Source organism: Gymnodraco acuticeps, unplaced genomic scaffold (assembly GCF_902827175.1).
Source record: "Gymnodraco acuticeps unplaced genomic scaffold, fGymAcu1.1, whole genome shotgun sequence".
NCBI classification, from domain to species: Eukaryota; Metazoa; Chordata; class Actinopteri; order Perciformes; family Bathydraconidae; genus Gymnodraco; species Gymnodraco acuticeps.
The window spans coordinates 115,271-130,665 of NW_022990940.1; the positions used below are offsets into that span (position 1 = coordinate 115,271).

General features: G+C 42.6%; 1 protein-coding gene across 1 annotated transcript in view; it reads right to left on the minus strand.

Annotated features, from left to right (window-relative positions):
• The window catches only part of ptch2 (patched 2), a 29,175-nt gene extending 16,488 nt beyond the window's left edge, over positions 1 to 12,687 (minus strand). Inside the window, 5 exon segments of the mRNA XM_034234552.1 lie at positions 1,208 to 1,299; positions 1,398 to 1,467; positions 1,560 to 1,749; positions 10,353 to 10,545; positions 12,050 to 12,687. Coding sequence (XP_034090443.1) covers positions 1,208 to 1,299; positions 1,398 to 1,467; positions 1,560 to 1,749; positions 10,353 to 10,545; positions 12,050 to 12,196 — 692 coding nt within the window. The 5' untranslated portion in view covers positions 12,197 to 12,687.
• Positions 12,688 to 15,395: the final 2,708 nt, after the last annotated feature.

Consider the following 15,395-nt stretch of genomic DNA (forward strand, 5'->3'; position numbering starts at 1 on the left):
ATCTCTCTCCTCTCACTCTCTCCCTCTCTCTCCCTCTCTAACTCTCCATCTCCCTCTTTTTTTGTTGCATTTAAAACCAGAGCTCAAGTGAAGCGGAAGCTGAGGGGGACACAGGCCTCAGTGACCACCACAAGTACCCTTCAGCTCCGCATGAGAAATGTGCAAATAAATCTATTAATAAATAACAACAGATGCTGAACACAGTGTGTGATTTACAGGAACACTTGGAAGACGTGTGCATCATCAAAGACCCTCTCTGAGGCCAACTGGGAGATACTAAGGATGGGAAACTTGTTTGTTTCTGTATATGCTGGCTTGTCATGCAACATACCGCTGTCTCAGCTCAACTCTGAAATCTAAACAAATAATCTGTTTGCAAAGAAACATCTGCTATGATCTAAACTATATTTTATAAACTAGGGACTCAATTGAAATATCACTCGGACGAGAAAAAAAAGCCCTCTTTCAGTGACTCAATTTCTCAAGAGAACTTAGTGCTGAAAAAGAAGCAGAAGAAAAAAAAAAATCAGCAAATGCCCAAATACGCCCAGACCTCACTGTTAACCGTCTTGCAGCCTCTCTCTGTCTTTCTCGAGGGACTTGAGGCTTGAATACTGCCCATTTTATTTGTTGGACAACTTGGGAGCTGGGAGCCCGGGGCATTACCATGAGAATGCCGAGTGTTAGCCGTGAGCTGACAAAGCCGGCCCCCCTCCCTCCTCCGGGGCCCCTGCACTGATGGACACTCACTCGTAAACTGAAAGAATGCTTACCATTGTCTGACCCAAAGGGCTCCCCTGCCACCACCACCACCACAGCCGCCTCCCCGCCCTCCGTCCTACCGACCCACCACCCAGTTGCTGCTGCAGCCATCTCCTCTCTCCATCCATCCCTCGCTGCATTTCTCCCTCACTTTCTCTCTTTGAATTTCTCTGTCAGGACACCCCCCCCCCCCCCAGTCCCTCTCTGGGCCCTAAAAGAACTCTATTACTGACCGCCGCTGTCAGTCACAGGCAGCGCTCTCTGACAGAACACTGAAAGCCCAACTGTATGTCTCCATCCAGCATGTGTAAAAAGTTACAGACCCCTCCAAAGGCAAGGCAAGTCGGATGGAAGCAATGACAGCAAAGGGAGAGCCAAAACTTTCTATGAAATGTTTTAATATGCAAAACTAAATGTAAGTTTGTTCAAATATTCCAAGACTTACGGTAAATAGGCGGAGCCTCCCTGTAGTTTGGCCCCTTCCCAAAAACAGTCCAATGGGGTGATTATCATACAGGGGAATAGCTTGTCAATCATCTAGGATCAGATAATAGAAAAGAAGGATGATTAAACATCACAATCAAGTACATATGAATGCATAGTGTTAAAAACATATGAATTTGTTGTGTACTTACCCTTTCAATCATGACATTTTCTATAATAGGAACTCCTGATTTATAGCATATTTTGTTAAGATCCCATGACCTGAAAGAGAGAAAACCATTTCTTTAATTTACAAGTCTGATTTGCACAACACAAGGAAACTTTTTCACATAACATGTCTGTGGTCCACTTACTTTCCAAACAGTGACACCTGGACCTTGCTGGCAGAAAGGGCAGCCTCCATGTGAACCAGCAAAGCCTCCTGGGTAAGAATATTGGTGCCGTCTTCTTTGGGGGTCTGGATAAGCATCTGTGAGGTAAATACTGACTCCTCTCCCTGCTTCTCCTTGGTGTAGCGAAGCTCCGTGCTGACCCGACTACCAGCTGGAAAACAAGGTATAAAGGGCAAATTAATACTACATTCTTCAGATAGATAGATAGATAGACATTAGCACATTATTTACTGAACGCTTATACAAATGTGCGCCCACACACATTTGGATCCTATAACAAAGTGTGTTGCATGCATATATATGCACACACACAAGAGAACACACACATATATCGACCAACGCCCTTGGCCCTCGCCAGTGTTGGTTTTGAAGGCACTTCACACAAGCCAGCGTCTGGCCAAGAGAAATGAGTAATACAGCTTCTCATTGGCTCCCTCTGCGAAACAGATGTGCCCTGTTCGTTCGGAAAACCAGCTTTCTGATGCCCCAGAGCCCTTTGCCACTCTGCTCAGGCAGCAGATATCGATTTAGAGTTTTTGAGTACTTGGGAAAAGATCATGATGAGAGGAGAGTTGGTTAAGAGGGAACAGCAAGTGGCTGTTTTAATATGGCCAACAGAGTTGGGATGAAAGACATCAAAGAAATTGGAGATACGAGGCGACACAGGAAGGTAAATAGATTCATAGTGAGAGTTATGTTGGATGTCAGAAGTGGTAATGATGAAAAAAGAGATGGAGGATGAAAAAACAGAAGGAGAGAGAGAGAGAAAAAGAGGGAGAGGGCGAGCTATGTTGTGCTGTGCGGTAGACTCCAGCCCCCTAATTACAGGAGGTTGCCCTGAAAAGAGTTTGCCAGCCGGGGGGATCTGTGCCTGTGCCAAGTGGACATGAAACATGCCGCGCTGGATCACAGAGGGCCAGTCTGCCCTCTTGCTGTCCCACTACATGACAACCCCGGAGAGAGAAAGAGAGGGAGAGAAGGGGGAGGTAGGGGAAGTTTGGAAACAAGGGCTATCTCCTTCTTAATTCTAACTCTTGTCACTCTTTAACTCACTTTACCCTGCGCTGCACTCAATCCTGACGGCGTCTACTCCTCTCATACTCTATACTAATACTGTCTCAAGCTCCTGCCTCTGTCTTCCTCTCCAGCGGTCTCCCCCTTTTAATTCTTTCATTATTTCTCTCCCTCTCTCTCGTTTCCTCACGCTCTCTGCACCTCCCCCAGCCTGTAGCAGGCTCCTATAATTGATGGGGAGAAAAGAAAAAACAAACTATTCAGGCTACGCCGCGAAAGTGTGAGATCAGGTTAGAACTCTTCGCCTTGGAGACGTAGTCAAACATTTCTAGGCTTGGCTTTCAAGGCTTTAATGACTTAGGCAGGGGCTTCAGAATATAAGGTCATCTCGTTTATTTGCATTCATGGGTGTCTGGCTTAGTGCATCCCGAAAAGAAAAACAAAAGTCAAAATGTTGTTGCTTTTCATTCTGAACATCTGGTGCTACAACATTTTTTTTATAACAATTTATTTCCAAGAAGTCACAACGGTAAAGATTTCGATTAATTTCCTCAAAATAACGATTTTTCTTAAGAGCCAGAATCTGGGTTTATTTGACTTTTATTAAACAATTATCACACTGTGAAGTATATCTGACTTGGTGTAAAAATGGTGCTTAGAGGTACATATCTCCACTTCCTTGCCACACAGATTTCCAATCAAAAAAGGGCTACTACAAAATGGAACCCTTTTCGTTCTTAGACCTCTTTGACATCTGTTAAACCTTTTTTGACATTTCGTATGTTAACCTCTGCAGTGTGGGGTTTTGATCCCAACAGGAACTGGGTGGCTCGGAGAGACTCTGGCTCTGTAATTACAGGCCTCCTGAAGTAAATTATAGCTATTTGTGTCTCGTTCCTCCCATCTGGACCACCCAGGCAGCCACTCCTCTCTCTTCTCCCTCTCTCTTTCTCGCCTTCTCCCCCTGGTCCGGCCCCAACCACCCAACTCTGCGCTCTGCAACCACTCTGATCAATTCACCGCTCACTCCTGAAGCAACCTTGTCTTGTATTTTCTTTTCTTGTCTGTCTTTCTTTCTATCTCCCGGGTTCTCTTCTTCCTTTCCTTCATCTTTCTTTCTACTTATTTCTCATTCTCAGTCTTTTTCAATCCCCCCTACCTTCTCCCTGCACACAGCCTTAAAGAGACAGTTCCCAGAAATGTTCCCACCCTAGGAAGAAAGCCCCTTTGAGTTTGGATACCCAGGGTTTCAACACCCCAAATGCTGGTTATTATAAAACATGATACATTTTGTAAGATTAAATATTAGTCCATGTTTGGCAACATGATCAACAATAAATAAAAAAGAATAACAAAATTATCGCAAATCTTTCTAAATCCAATCCACAGTTTTTTTCCGAGGAAGTTTTTGAGAAACCCGACCACCATCCTACATTTTAGCAAACAACTCGACTTTGCTGGGTGAAACATGTGAATCCATTAACAAGCTTCACTACTAAAAGCCCTTTCACAACAGTTACGACATTGGGAAAGTGAAAAGCAAATGAAAAATGTCACAACAAGCCCTGACATGGCTGCGTTTAAAAAATATAATGTTTGTATTAACACGTGTTTGTGTGTGGTGTGTGTATAACTGGTTTGAACACTGTACCCTGTCTCCACCAACCTCCGTCATTTCCTCTCCACCTGACCTCTCCATCACCAAAAGCTGAAATGTGCGGCTTCTCACATCTGGCTTCTAGGATGGAGGAAGGCCATCTTTAAAGTGGTGGGCTTCAAATATATTCTATTCTCTTCTGTCTTCGTGGCTTACAGGCCTAGTCCCAGTTCCAGGCCATGCTAGGTCAGACCAGGCCACCATCAAAGTTCAGTGTGGTAGATTAGCTGGATTAGGGGGCCTCTGAAAGGCCCCACGCTGCTATGGAGGAAGACCCAAGACGAAGAGGGCTGAAAGTGACATGTATGCTTTTACCTTCTATATAAAGCAATGGAAGTTACCCTTTCCGAAGCTACACAGGAAGGCAACTAAGATGTAATGAGCCACCAATTTAAAGAACCACCTTTAAGAGGTAGCAACAATATAAATACAAATCCCTTGGATCTTCTATCCATCATTAACAATTTCTTTACTTCCTTTCTTCACTGTCCTCCAATAGGGGTCCTTTATTTCATTAGATTTTCAGTAAAAGAGCCAAATGATGAATTCATTCTCTTGCCCTGGCATCACAAAACACTATTGGTCCTTTTGTCAGATGTGGACCTACCAGAATCAGGACTGTGCCCCACTCTGGGTCCTCAGCCCGGTCCTACCCTATGGCATTCCCTAGCCAGGGCACCGCCTAAAGCCAGCAGATGGGCCGTACCCCCATACAAGCCGCAGCTCCAGACTGAATGCAGACCCTTTTGTCCTTCAACCCTTCAATTTCTTTCAGATGTTTCCCAACAAACGGCAGAATAAAATAAAGAGGGAAAGCTTTTTTCACAACAGAACCAAATGGACCAAAACTTTCCCAGCCTGTAAAACAATGCCAGAGTCGGCTGTGGGAGGGTGAGGCTAGGGGCAAGAAAGAGAAGCTGGCACTTTAGTATCTCACCTATAGAAATACAGTGTGTGTGTGTTTTTGTCTTCACACGCTGTATCTGTTCATTAATCGTGAAAGACAGTTGTGTCATTTTATGTGGAGAAAATCCTATTTCATGTGCAAACAGTAGAACACAAAATTGATCTCTCAATGTGTTTAAACTCTGAAGCTCCAACCATCATGAAATTAAAAAAAATAGCTTGAGATCACACCTTAAAAACTGTATAAAACAACGAAAACAACATGAAAAATCAGTTTCACTTACATTCTATTCAGATGTGCCAGTGGTGTTAGCCACACACATACATTTCCACCAGGGTTGGCATTTAGGCACTTTCTATTTCCATATGTATAGGCTTGCCTCTGCTAATTATGCTAATCATGGGCAGAGTTGGCCACTGTGAAAAATAGTCACATTAGACACTCCACTGACCGCTAATACTGCTTAATGTGTGGTTGAAACATACATTCATCCCGGCCTGAAAGGCAGAATTTTTCCACGTTGCTGGTCTCATTCAGACGAGAAATGAATTTATTGAGCCTAAGAACCATTTATTTTTTCCCCCCCAAGTACCAAGAAAATGTTCAGTCTCTCTCCCTCTCTCTCCTTTTACATTTATACTTTCATGGTGTAAAGACAGAGGCAAATGGTGCAAACTCTAAAGGTGACTGGTGCCGCTTTATTTCGTTCAGACCAAAGACAAAGGTTGCTCTGCAGCAAAGGAAGAAAGGGTGCCAAACTATATTGATTGAGTTTTTATTATCCCATTTTCAGTTGCGTTGCAGACTTTCTCAGTAAGCATTTAAGACAGTCCGGTTCCCTTTTTTATATAAGGCTTTGGCAACAAAATAACCAAACAATAGTTTTTTAAGTTATCTCTGTAAACGTGGCCACATCAGTACTTGTGTTAAGATTTCTACTTTAGAAATGCAGGTAGTGAGCAGCCTGTGTTCCCCATCTCATGGAGGCCATGTGTCTGTCATATGTATCTATAGCTGCTCAATGTGTGTTTATTTGTTGGGGGGTGGTCTTGGTCTGACTGTTGGAGAGTGTGTGTGTTGGGGGGATGCTGAAAAAGGGGATGGAATGAGGGAGAGTTGGATTGAAGGATGGCGGGAAGGGGGGTGAAATAAACATTTAGAAGTGACCCAGGTTGACTCTGGTCTTGTTTGTTCTCTCTACCAGTGAGGTCTTGGGCCCTGAGCGCTGGGAGTTTATTTATCTAGCTGGGGCACCACCGCGCACTATTCACCTCCAATAATGCCTCATAGAGCTCCCTTTCTCTGTCTGAACTGGGGCGCTGTGTGCGCTCTGATGAATTATAGCATTTACCTGCTGTGCCGCTCTGAGGTTTGTTTAGAGAAACTGCTCCAAACACAGAAATGCCCACGTGTGCATTCGCTCATTTACTCAAACTCAGACGTCTTTTCTCTCATCCAGACTCTTTTTTAATCAATCCAGTTCCTTGGTCTGATTGCTAGCTGGCTAGGCTAGTCTCTATGCATTCATGCTATGGTTTTAACCTCCCCCTTTCCTATCCTCTTTCTACATGGCCTCTTTATGGGACATGTGGTGCGCCTGCTATCCGGATAGGCCTTGTCTCACTGCACTCATATTTGGACAGCTTGAGTCTGTGTACATGTCTGTCATGCCTCACCTAAACTATATGCCAAGAAGGATGAGTTTAGTTAATGTAAGAGTAAACACCACCATTTTTACATGGAGGCCATTTCTTTCCTTTCATTTCCCAAACAACCTTTTCAAATGGGTCTTTGTTAAATGCTAATACTATTTATACAGACATTTTAGGAAAAATTCAAGCTTAGGCAAGTAACTTCTCCTCATTCAAACACACCCTCTCCCCGTCCTTTATGGTGGAAAAACGGCATGAAGGAGACACTCTCACACTTGATGTTTGTTCAAGTGAGACAGGCAAAAACACAGGCAAAAAAAGTGTCAGCTAGCCATAAACCTTCAGCCCTGTTCCTGCCCCAACCCCCCTACAGTCTGCTCTCATCCTTCTCTTCTTCCTGCACCTCTCTTTTTACGATCTCTCGCTTTTCTGCTTGTGGACAATGCAGACTGGCTCACACAAACTTTCACACTTTCAAAGGTGACAGGCTGTTTAAGCAAACACTATAGAGGACAACATGCAAAGCTTCAGCTACTAAGAAATTACACACATTGGGGAATTATAGAAATATAATGTAATGTTTAAATAATTATTTATGTTGCTGAAGGAATATTGTCTATAGATTAGACACCGTCCAAAAATATGCTACTCAGGAATACAACATTTATAAACATTGATATACAGGGCCTGTGAGAGTACTTGAAGGAATTTGGATGGATATCTGTCTCAGATTCCCTCGGTTACTGAGCAGTAAGCCAGAAACAGACCTTAATCCCCCTGTCAGACTAAACACCCTGATACTGTGTCTTTTATTCTCACCTACACAGGTGTGCGGACTGAAGGCATGATTAACCCTTTTACTCTTTTGTTGTATGTCCCCCGTGCTTTACCGAAGACTAACATGTGAATCCTTCAGACAAACAGAAATAAAAACATATAAAAGTTCCATACAGTGGAAGTATACAGGTATACATAGTACAGACACCAACTTTACTGGCTTTCATATTCTGTCTCTATCCATCTACTCTCTCAAGGCTCCACTGCTGTGCTCTGCTTCACAGTGTTTTGGTCGGGGGAGGAAGCAATTAAAAAAGCCCTGGTGGCCTGACTTCACAGAGCAGGCAGACAGACAGGTAGAAATATAAACAGACATACACAAAGCATTGGCAGACAGACGGGCACGCAGTCAGGAAACTCATGCCGACAGACAGACGGCTAGCCAGGCTGTACACCAAAGGTGGCAAAGATGACAAGTGTGCGTGGGTAGTGCGGGGCCAGTCCATAGTATGAATATATGATGGGAAGCATACGACCCTATCTCACACTCACACACACACACACACACACACACACACACACACACACACACACACACACACACACACACACACACACACACACACACACACACACACACACACACACACACACAACACACCACACACACACACACACACACACACACACACACACACACACACCAAACACACACACAGCTAACACCCATGTTGGCAGTGTTAACACATACGGTGTCAATTCCCAGATAGTTTATTCTGAACAAATGAGGATTCAAGCGGGAAAGCTTTGTTTAGACTGCAATCTGGGAGAGGTGTCTTATATATCTACTGCAATATAAATTACAAATATTTTACGTTAAATATAAACAAAAAGAGACAATTAAAACGTTAAATCTAAAGTCCCCTTATATAAAATCAGCGTTGTTTATTAGATAGAATGTCATTCCTGCATATTCTGAATTGTGTGTGTGTGTTTTTTTGTTTTTGTGTGTGTGAGAGAAAGAAAATGAGAGAGAGAAAGAGATAGAGAGAAAGAGAGAGAGAGAGAGACCTAACCTCTCCTTGTTACCGAACCACTTTACTCTCCATTGAGGCCCTAGCAGCTTTGTCAATGGGCTATTGGTGGAAACAAGGCAGGCAGAAACTTTAGAAACATGGCCACGGCCTCTTAAAGGCACAGCATTCCCTTTCAGACCCCCCTGTTCAACTCTCTCAATCCCACAGCAAAACAACTGGCACACAAATATCTAAACATCTCCTTTACGAGATGGATCTGCCAATTAGCTCAAGAGGTAATCCTGAAGCTTTACACTAACCAGAATGAAACCAAAGAAAAAAGAGACTGTTGAATATAAAACTCTTGTTGCCTTCTTTGGTTGCAAATTCAGGCTTTTGCAATGTCCAGCTAATGGTTTTTGGAACTACAGTACATTAACAAATATTGTTTCTTTAAATTGTGCCTGCTACATGAACTTATTTAAATGCCTGTGCAAGTGAAGTGAACACAGCCTCCAAACACTCCTCCTAACACTAGCAGCGTGTGATTTCTCAAACACCTCCACACAGCTCCTGTGGGAGCCACTTGTCCCCGTCCTCTGGTGACATGGTGGGCTTAAAAAACCCCATAGAGTCTGTTTATATTCACCAACTGCTGTAGCGCTTTTAGAGTGTGCAAAACAGGTGGGTAAACTTCAGCTGCATTCACTTATATTTTTTCTTCTTGTGAGGAGGAGAGGAAAAGGAGGGAGGGGGTTTTAGGGAGGTGGTGCCTGCTTGCCTGCTTGCCTCTTGTTGAATGGAATCCAAGAATAGTTAGGGACCACACAGGGAGCTGAGGGGGGGGAGGGGTCAGAGCCCTCAAAGATGGCTAACCATTCACACAGTCCATCTGCTGCGGGGATCAGCCCCGGCACTGAAAGCCTGGGGGTTTAAAAGGAATTTGGCCGGTGTGAAAAACCAAATAAAGCTGCCTCTACTACTGAAAATGTACAGAAAACCTAAATATAAAATGCACGGAGAGAGCGGAAAAGAGAACGGTATCACATCTAAAAGTTTGTGAGTCAGCGTTGACTCACAAAAACAGTAATGCTTATGGGACAGGCGACAGATAGTCAGTCTGTACACGAGAAGAGGTGGAGAGTGTTGTGGTGTTTCTCAGGTTAACTGTGACTTATTAAGACATGAACAGACATGAGCGACCCACACTGAGCTTGTAGAATACAATAAACAGTATATTCCCATCCACAACACACACAAACAACTACACCAAAGGAACATAATACTTTATCCAATACCTCAAATCCTTATATATTTATAACATTCAATACAGTGATAATAGTGTGGATCATATTAATTTCACCTAGACAAACGTAAACACAACTTGAAACCAGCTTCCACAAATCATATCCTTGCTGCTGCTTCAGTCAGTCTATCTGTCACTGAACATATAGTGCCCTCCCATGGCACTGAGATGACACTAACAAGACCACACAGCATTTTCCCACCAGCCACTTTTGACATTAAAAGTCCAGATAAACAAAAAGGAAAAAACAAGCTCATAAACATTTTCAAACTTCTTCAATCTGACTATTTTGCAACAAAAAGGCAGAGCGTCCATCCATGAATCCAAAACTGAATCCACACATTTATGCCACCTGATGGATGTGTGTGAGAAACCGTTACAACATCTTTACATTGCTGAAGTGAACAGAAATATCTCAAGCTTACCTTCAACCCATAGCTGTTCGATGTCCGTTTCGATGGCTGCGACTCGAAGCCCCACAGACAGAGCTCCGAATACTAAGAGTCCAATAAAGAGGACCTTCCCACAGTGCCTCTGGATGTGGCAGCCCAGAGAGAACAGGAGGGCCTGGAACCTCGCCCGGATCCAGAGAGGAGCTTTCTGACCTACCGCCTTCCCCTGGATCAGAAGCGGGAGGGAGGGCGAGAAAAGGACATCATTAGTATCACTATGTTACCACAGATACATAAAATAGCATTGCACTACTGTCTGCAAAGGCTTTCATGCAGATTGATCTCTATCTGTGTCTCAAATGTAAATTCTGAGACATCTGATTAAGATATAAAAGAGTTTTCTGTGTGTGAGGTTTAAAGTAAAGCTTGGTATAACATAAGGACATTTTAAGGTGCCAACCACAGATGTAATGCCAGTGCTGTCCTAACACAAGTTTGTGCTCTTATATTCCTGATAAAACTGTGTGTATCGCCTGAACTCAGTCCAGGTCCTGACAGGTTGTCCCCTCACACCTCTCATATAAGACTGTTTAATCTTCAGAGTTGTGGCAATAGCAGTTTAAATGTACAAAGAAACAGCAATGAAAAGCAGCTTAAAAACACAATTTTCATCCATGCAGATCAAACCCAAAACATAATGGAAGCAATAATGAAAATGATGATTATATTTGCAGTTTACACTTTATCAAAGTAATCTAAAGGTTTAAATAGACACCTTATATGAATCAACATGTGTGGCAAATGTAAGATTGGTAGTTTATGGAAGAATTGGGTAAGTGAAAGCCTTGTTCAATCACATTTGCATGAGTATAAACTGAAGCTAATGAAGTGGTTATAAATAAAGTTTCAGCTGAAATCCATCCTCCTGCAGTGATCTACATTATACCGGGGTTTCCTCTAATTTGTAATAGATCTGTTAAAATATTGACTTTAGGGTGAACCATTCAGTCCCTGTGCTACAAATGTCAGTGCTGCAGAAGACATTGCACTGGTGTTGTGGTTTCTCTCAGCAGTGCTGAAACACGTCCAAGCATCCGGGCGGTCCAAAGATGCTTTGTCAGATCAAACTCAATCAGTGAATTCCTTTACAGGACCCACCACATTTCCAAACAGACCCCGGGCCAGTGCGCTCTCCGCTGCCTGCACAAAGCCAAAAACACGCACAACACGGCTGGGATATGGGAACAAACCCTCACTCACTCCCTCCCGGTGGCTCTAACAACAACACTGAATGAGAGTCTGCTGTCCATTCAAAAACACAGCAAAGTTAACATGCTGCCAAATATGAAACTCCTGTTAAGTTGTTATCACTTTATTCCAGGAGGGTCCTCAATATGTCATGCCAACTCCACTTCTAACAGGGTTTGGCCCAGTAAACCTAAGGGATAGAATAATATGCTTTCGTTATCACCCCTCATTACGATTTCTTTAAATGTTTCGTTAAGTTATAACAGTTATAGTGAGATACTGCTGTTTCGCTGTTGGCTCCCTCGGGTGCTCCGGTGGTCCCCAGTTTGGGAGCTCCAGCTACACTCCCATATGTGCCCTCAACTCTCCATTAGATTACGGCTAAATAAAAGCTGACTTTAAAGACTTTTCATTCATATTTGCGGAGTGAATGAAGGCTGACTGCATAGTAAATCCACACCAAACTGCGAGCATTGTATCACCTTTGAGATCTGTTTAAGTGCAAAAGCAGCGTGGCAGTAGCTGGGTCTCCGGAGTACGTCTGGGTTTGTAGGCTGCTGGGAGCGCGTATAACTCGGGGGTAAATCTCCATAGACGCCGGCCCCTGGGACCCCGCGATCCGAGGCCATAGTCCAAAGAGGGTGAATTAAATGGGGCGCAGAGCGAAGCGACAGAGAATCGGTGCGAGTTCAGAAAAAGCGACAATAATCCAACATAGAAGAGGAGCGCATCCAGCACCGCCGGCGACAAGTTAGAGGAACGTTTTCTAATCTTCCTTGGAGCCAAACAAGTCTCGAAACTCCATCCCAACATTATGCGCCGAAATCCGTATAGATCCTTCAGTCTTCATTCGTCCCGATAGGTTGTGAGAAGACGTCTCAGAGAGGAGTAGTAGTAGCCAGTTGTAGTAGTAGTAGTAGTAGTAGCCTGTGTCTGAGACGCCCGTGTCAAGTCTAACCCCGATCCCGTAGCGGTAACATTTGGAGAAGTTCGCCTCTCGGCAAATCCTGAAAAGGGAGGTTTGATGGAAAAGTGCTCCGGCTCCCATTGGCCAAGGAAGAGGCAAATTACTTTGCAAACATCGCCTATTATTAGCTGCTAAGCAACAGCTCACCAAAGTGGAGAGAGAGGGGGACCACCCAGGCTGCTGCTGCCTGGGCTGGAGGGAGGGGAGGAGGAGGAGGAGGAGGAGGAGGAGGAGGAGGAGGGGGAGGGAGAGAGGAACTCTTTCAATAAACTCTGCACAGCCGCGCACACACACACACACACACACACACACGTGCGCGCGCACTCACGCACACAGCTTGCTGCCTGCCCGCCTCACTTGCTCTGTGAACATTATTTCCCAGTGACTGGACCCACCAGTTAGCAAAGGAGAAATCGCACATGCCATCTATTGATATCACAGCCACATGCACGCACGCACACATATGTTCAGTTTCATCAGTAAAAAAAAAAAAGGGTAGCTACTTCAGCAGCTTTTTAGAAAAGAATGTAAACATGTCATTCATTTTTTTTGTATGGGAGAATAACAGATCTGTCAACACTTTTCATATCACTTCAGGTCATCTCGTGCGTGTGCAATGATATTTTAAAGTCTCACATCTGTCATAGAACACCCCCGAAAATACATTTTTTTACCCTCTCATGCCACCAGTGCAGTTTGTTATAGGCAGCTGTGAGAAGAAGTGTGTGAGTAGGGTTTTGGCGCTAACAGCTGTAACCTCAACTCTTGTGGCCAAAAGCTTCTAAAAGTAGGTTGATAGGCCTTCTTACACCCTAGAAAATATAACCTCTCATCCCTGTAAAGTTACCCTTTAAAGCTTGCAGGAATTGCTCCACACATGCCTCCTTTTAATCGACACCTTGGAGCTGCCTGGTTCAGAGTGACACCCTTATCTCTGTGGAGACTTTTGGAACGTTTCCATGTCACGTCATGCATGATTTCAAGAGTTCAGAGAGCAGTTCACCTAAGAACAACATCAAAAATTGAAAGAAAAAGAAAGAAAGAAAGAAGGAAAGAAAGAAAGGGGGTTCTTAGACAGTTTATTTTTCTAATCTCTCTCAAAAAAAGAAGTTATGAGTGTCTTGGTGGTTTTCTAATGAAAGCCCCCATTGGCCCCACTCATGGCAGTATGGGGGTGAAGAAGAAACACTTTGCCAGATTACACACATTGTCTGCCTAAACTCAATCCTGTGCTGATGCGGCGAACATTTCTCAGGTACTAACTGGTGCTAATTTGAGGCCCTTTGGACGACTGTAAAACAATTTGAAGCTGAAGTAAAGCAATTTGAATGTAGGTGTCAGTGTCATAAGCTCTCTCTGTGTGTGCACGTTCAACTGATGTAACAGCCATTCCATCCAACATCATTGTTTACATGGGATGAGACAAAGGACATTATTGTGGATGTGCAGTAATGTTGCTGACAATGGGCTGGTCTCCATCATGGGAAATACAGCATAGTGTTTTATAATGCAAAGAAGAAAGTAATGAGATTATATTTATATGTATGAACTTTAATGTAGTAAGCAATCACAGATCAAGTCTACCTTCCCTGACGTTGTTTTCACACTCAGATGAATTGAAATGATTTTGTGATCACAGTTGCAACTAATGGTTATTTTCATTAATAATAATAATAATTTGCTCTATAAAATGTCTGAACAGAGAGTTTATCACAAGCGCAATGTGACTTTCCAGCATGCTCAAGTCTGAAGACAACAATAAAAAAAGAAAATCAAAGAAGCTCAACATTTTTTAAAACAGTAAATATTAAGGTATACTTTACTATTGCCACTTTCACATATTTCCATATTGAAATGAGTCTCTAATGCCCAATATTAAGTATAAACAACTACCATGCATGCACTATCACATGGAAGGAGAAACACTTCATTTTAAAATATCTGTCAGGATAAAAACTGAATGACTGCATGTACAAAAGATGCATTTAGTCCTTTTTGGAAACTGTTAAACAGTGTTCAACTTGATATGCATTTTGTTTCCAGCTACAACAGAGCAGGTCATTAAATCAAAAATGTTTCTGTGATTGAAATAACATACAATTTTAAAGTTGTACTTGGTTTATTCTACTTTGTTTATGCATTTATCTGACAGTTGTATATACTTTGCATGTTAGGATTTAATTTCATATAAAAAAACGTAATAGAATACACTGATTTAACTACTTATGGTATATATAATGAGATTTACCTCAACTTATTAAAACAATAAAATGTTTCTATTTACACATGGATGCATCATTTTTAACAATCTGATTATAATATTTTAGGGGTTAAGCACTTTTACTTTTGATAATTTAGGCACATTTGTTGATAGTTCTGAATTATTACTTATGTAGGACAATGATTAATTTCTATAGTTGTATTGTTAATGTTGTATAAGGGAGAGATCCGAAGAACTTCTTGGATGACAGTCTTTATCATACAAATCATATAAAGCCCATCTCTGACATATTGTTAATGTTTCCTACAAATCAGGGTTCACAGTAATGACAACACACCAGTCAGTCCACCACTGGTGGCTAAATAATCAAAACGTTCACGGAGGCTGGGATAATAAATACATTAAAAGGCTCAAATATCTGTGTAACGCTCTTTTATCGCTTTTGATACGCTTTGAAGTCTTTGTTTCAGAGCTTTATCTTCATTGTTGTTCCTAGCGCTAAGAAAGTAAACGTGGCTGAAAATGAGCAATATTATATATTTTAACACTGGTTACAAAAAATAAACAGAGTTGCAGTTTTTAAGCCTCAAATGTCTAAGAAAGATGTTGAGTTTATTTTTTAATGATGTTTCTTTGCAAC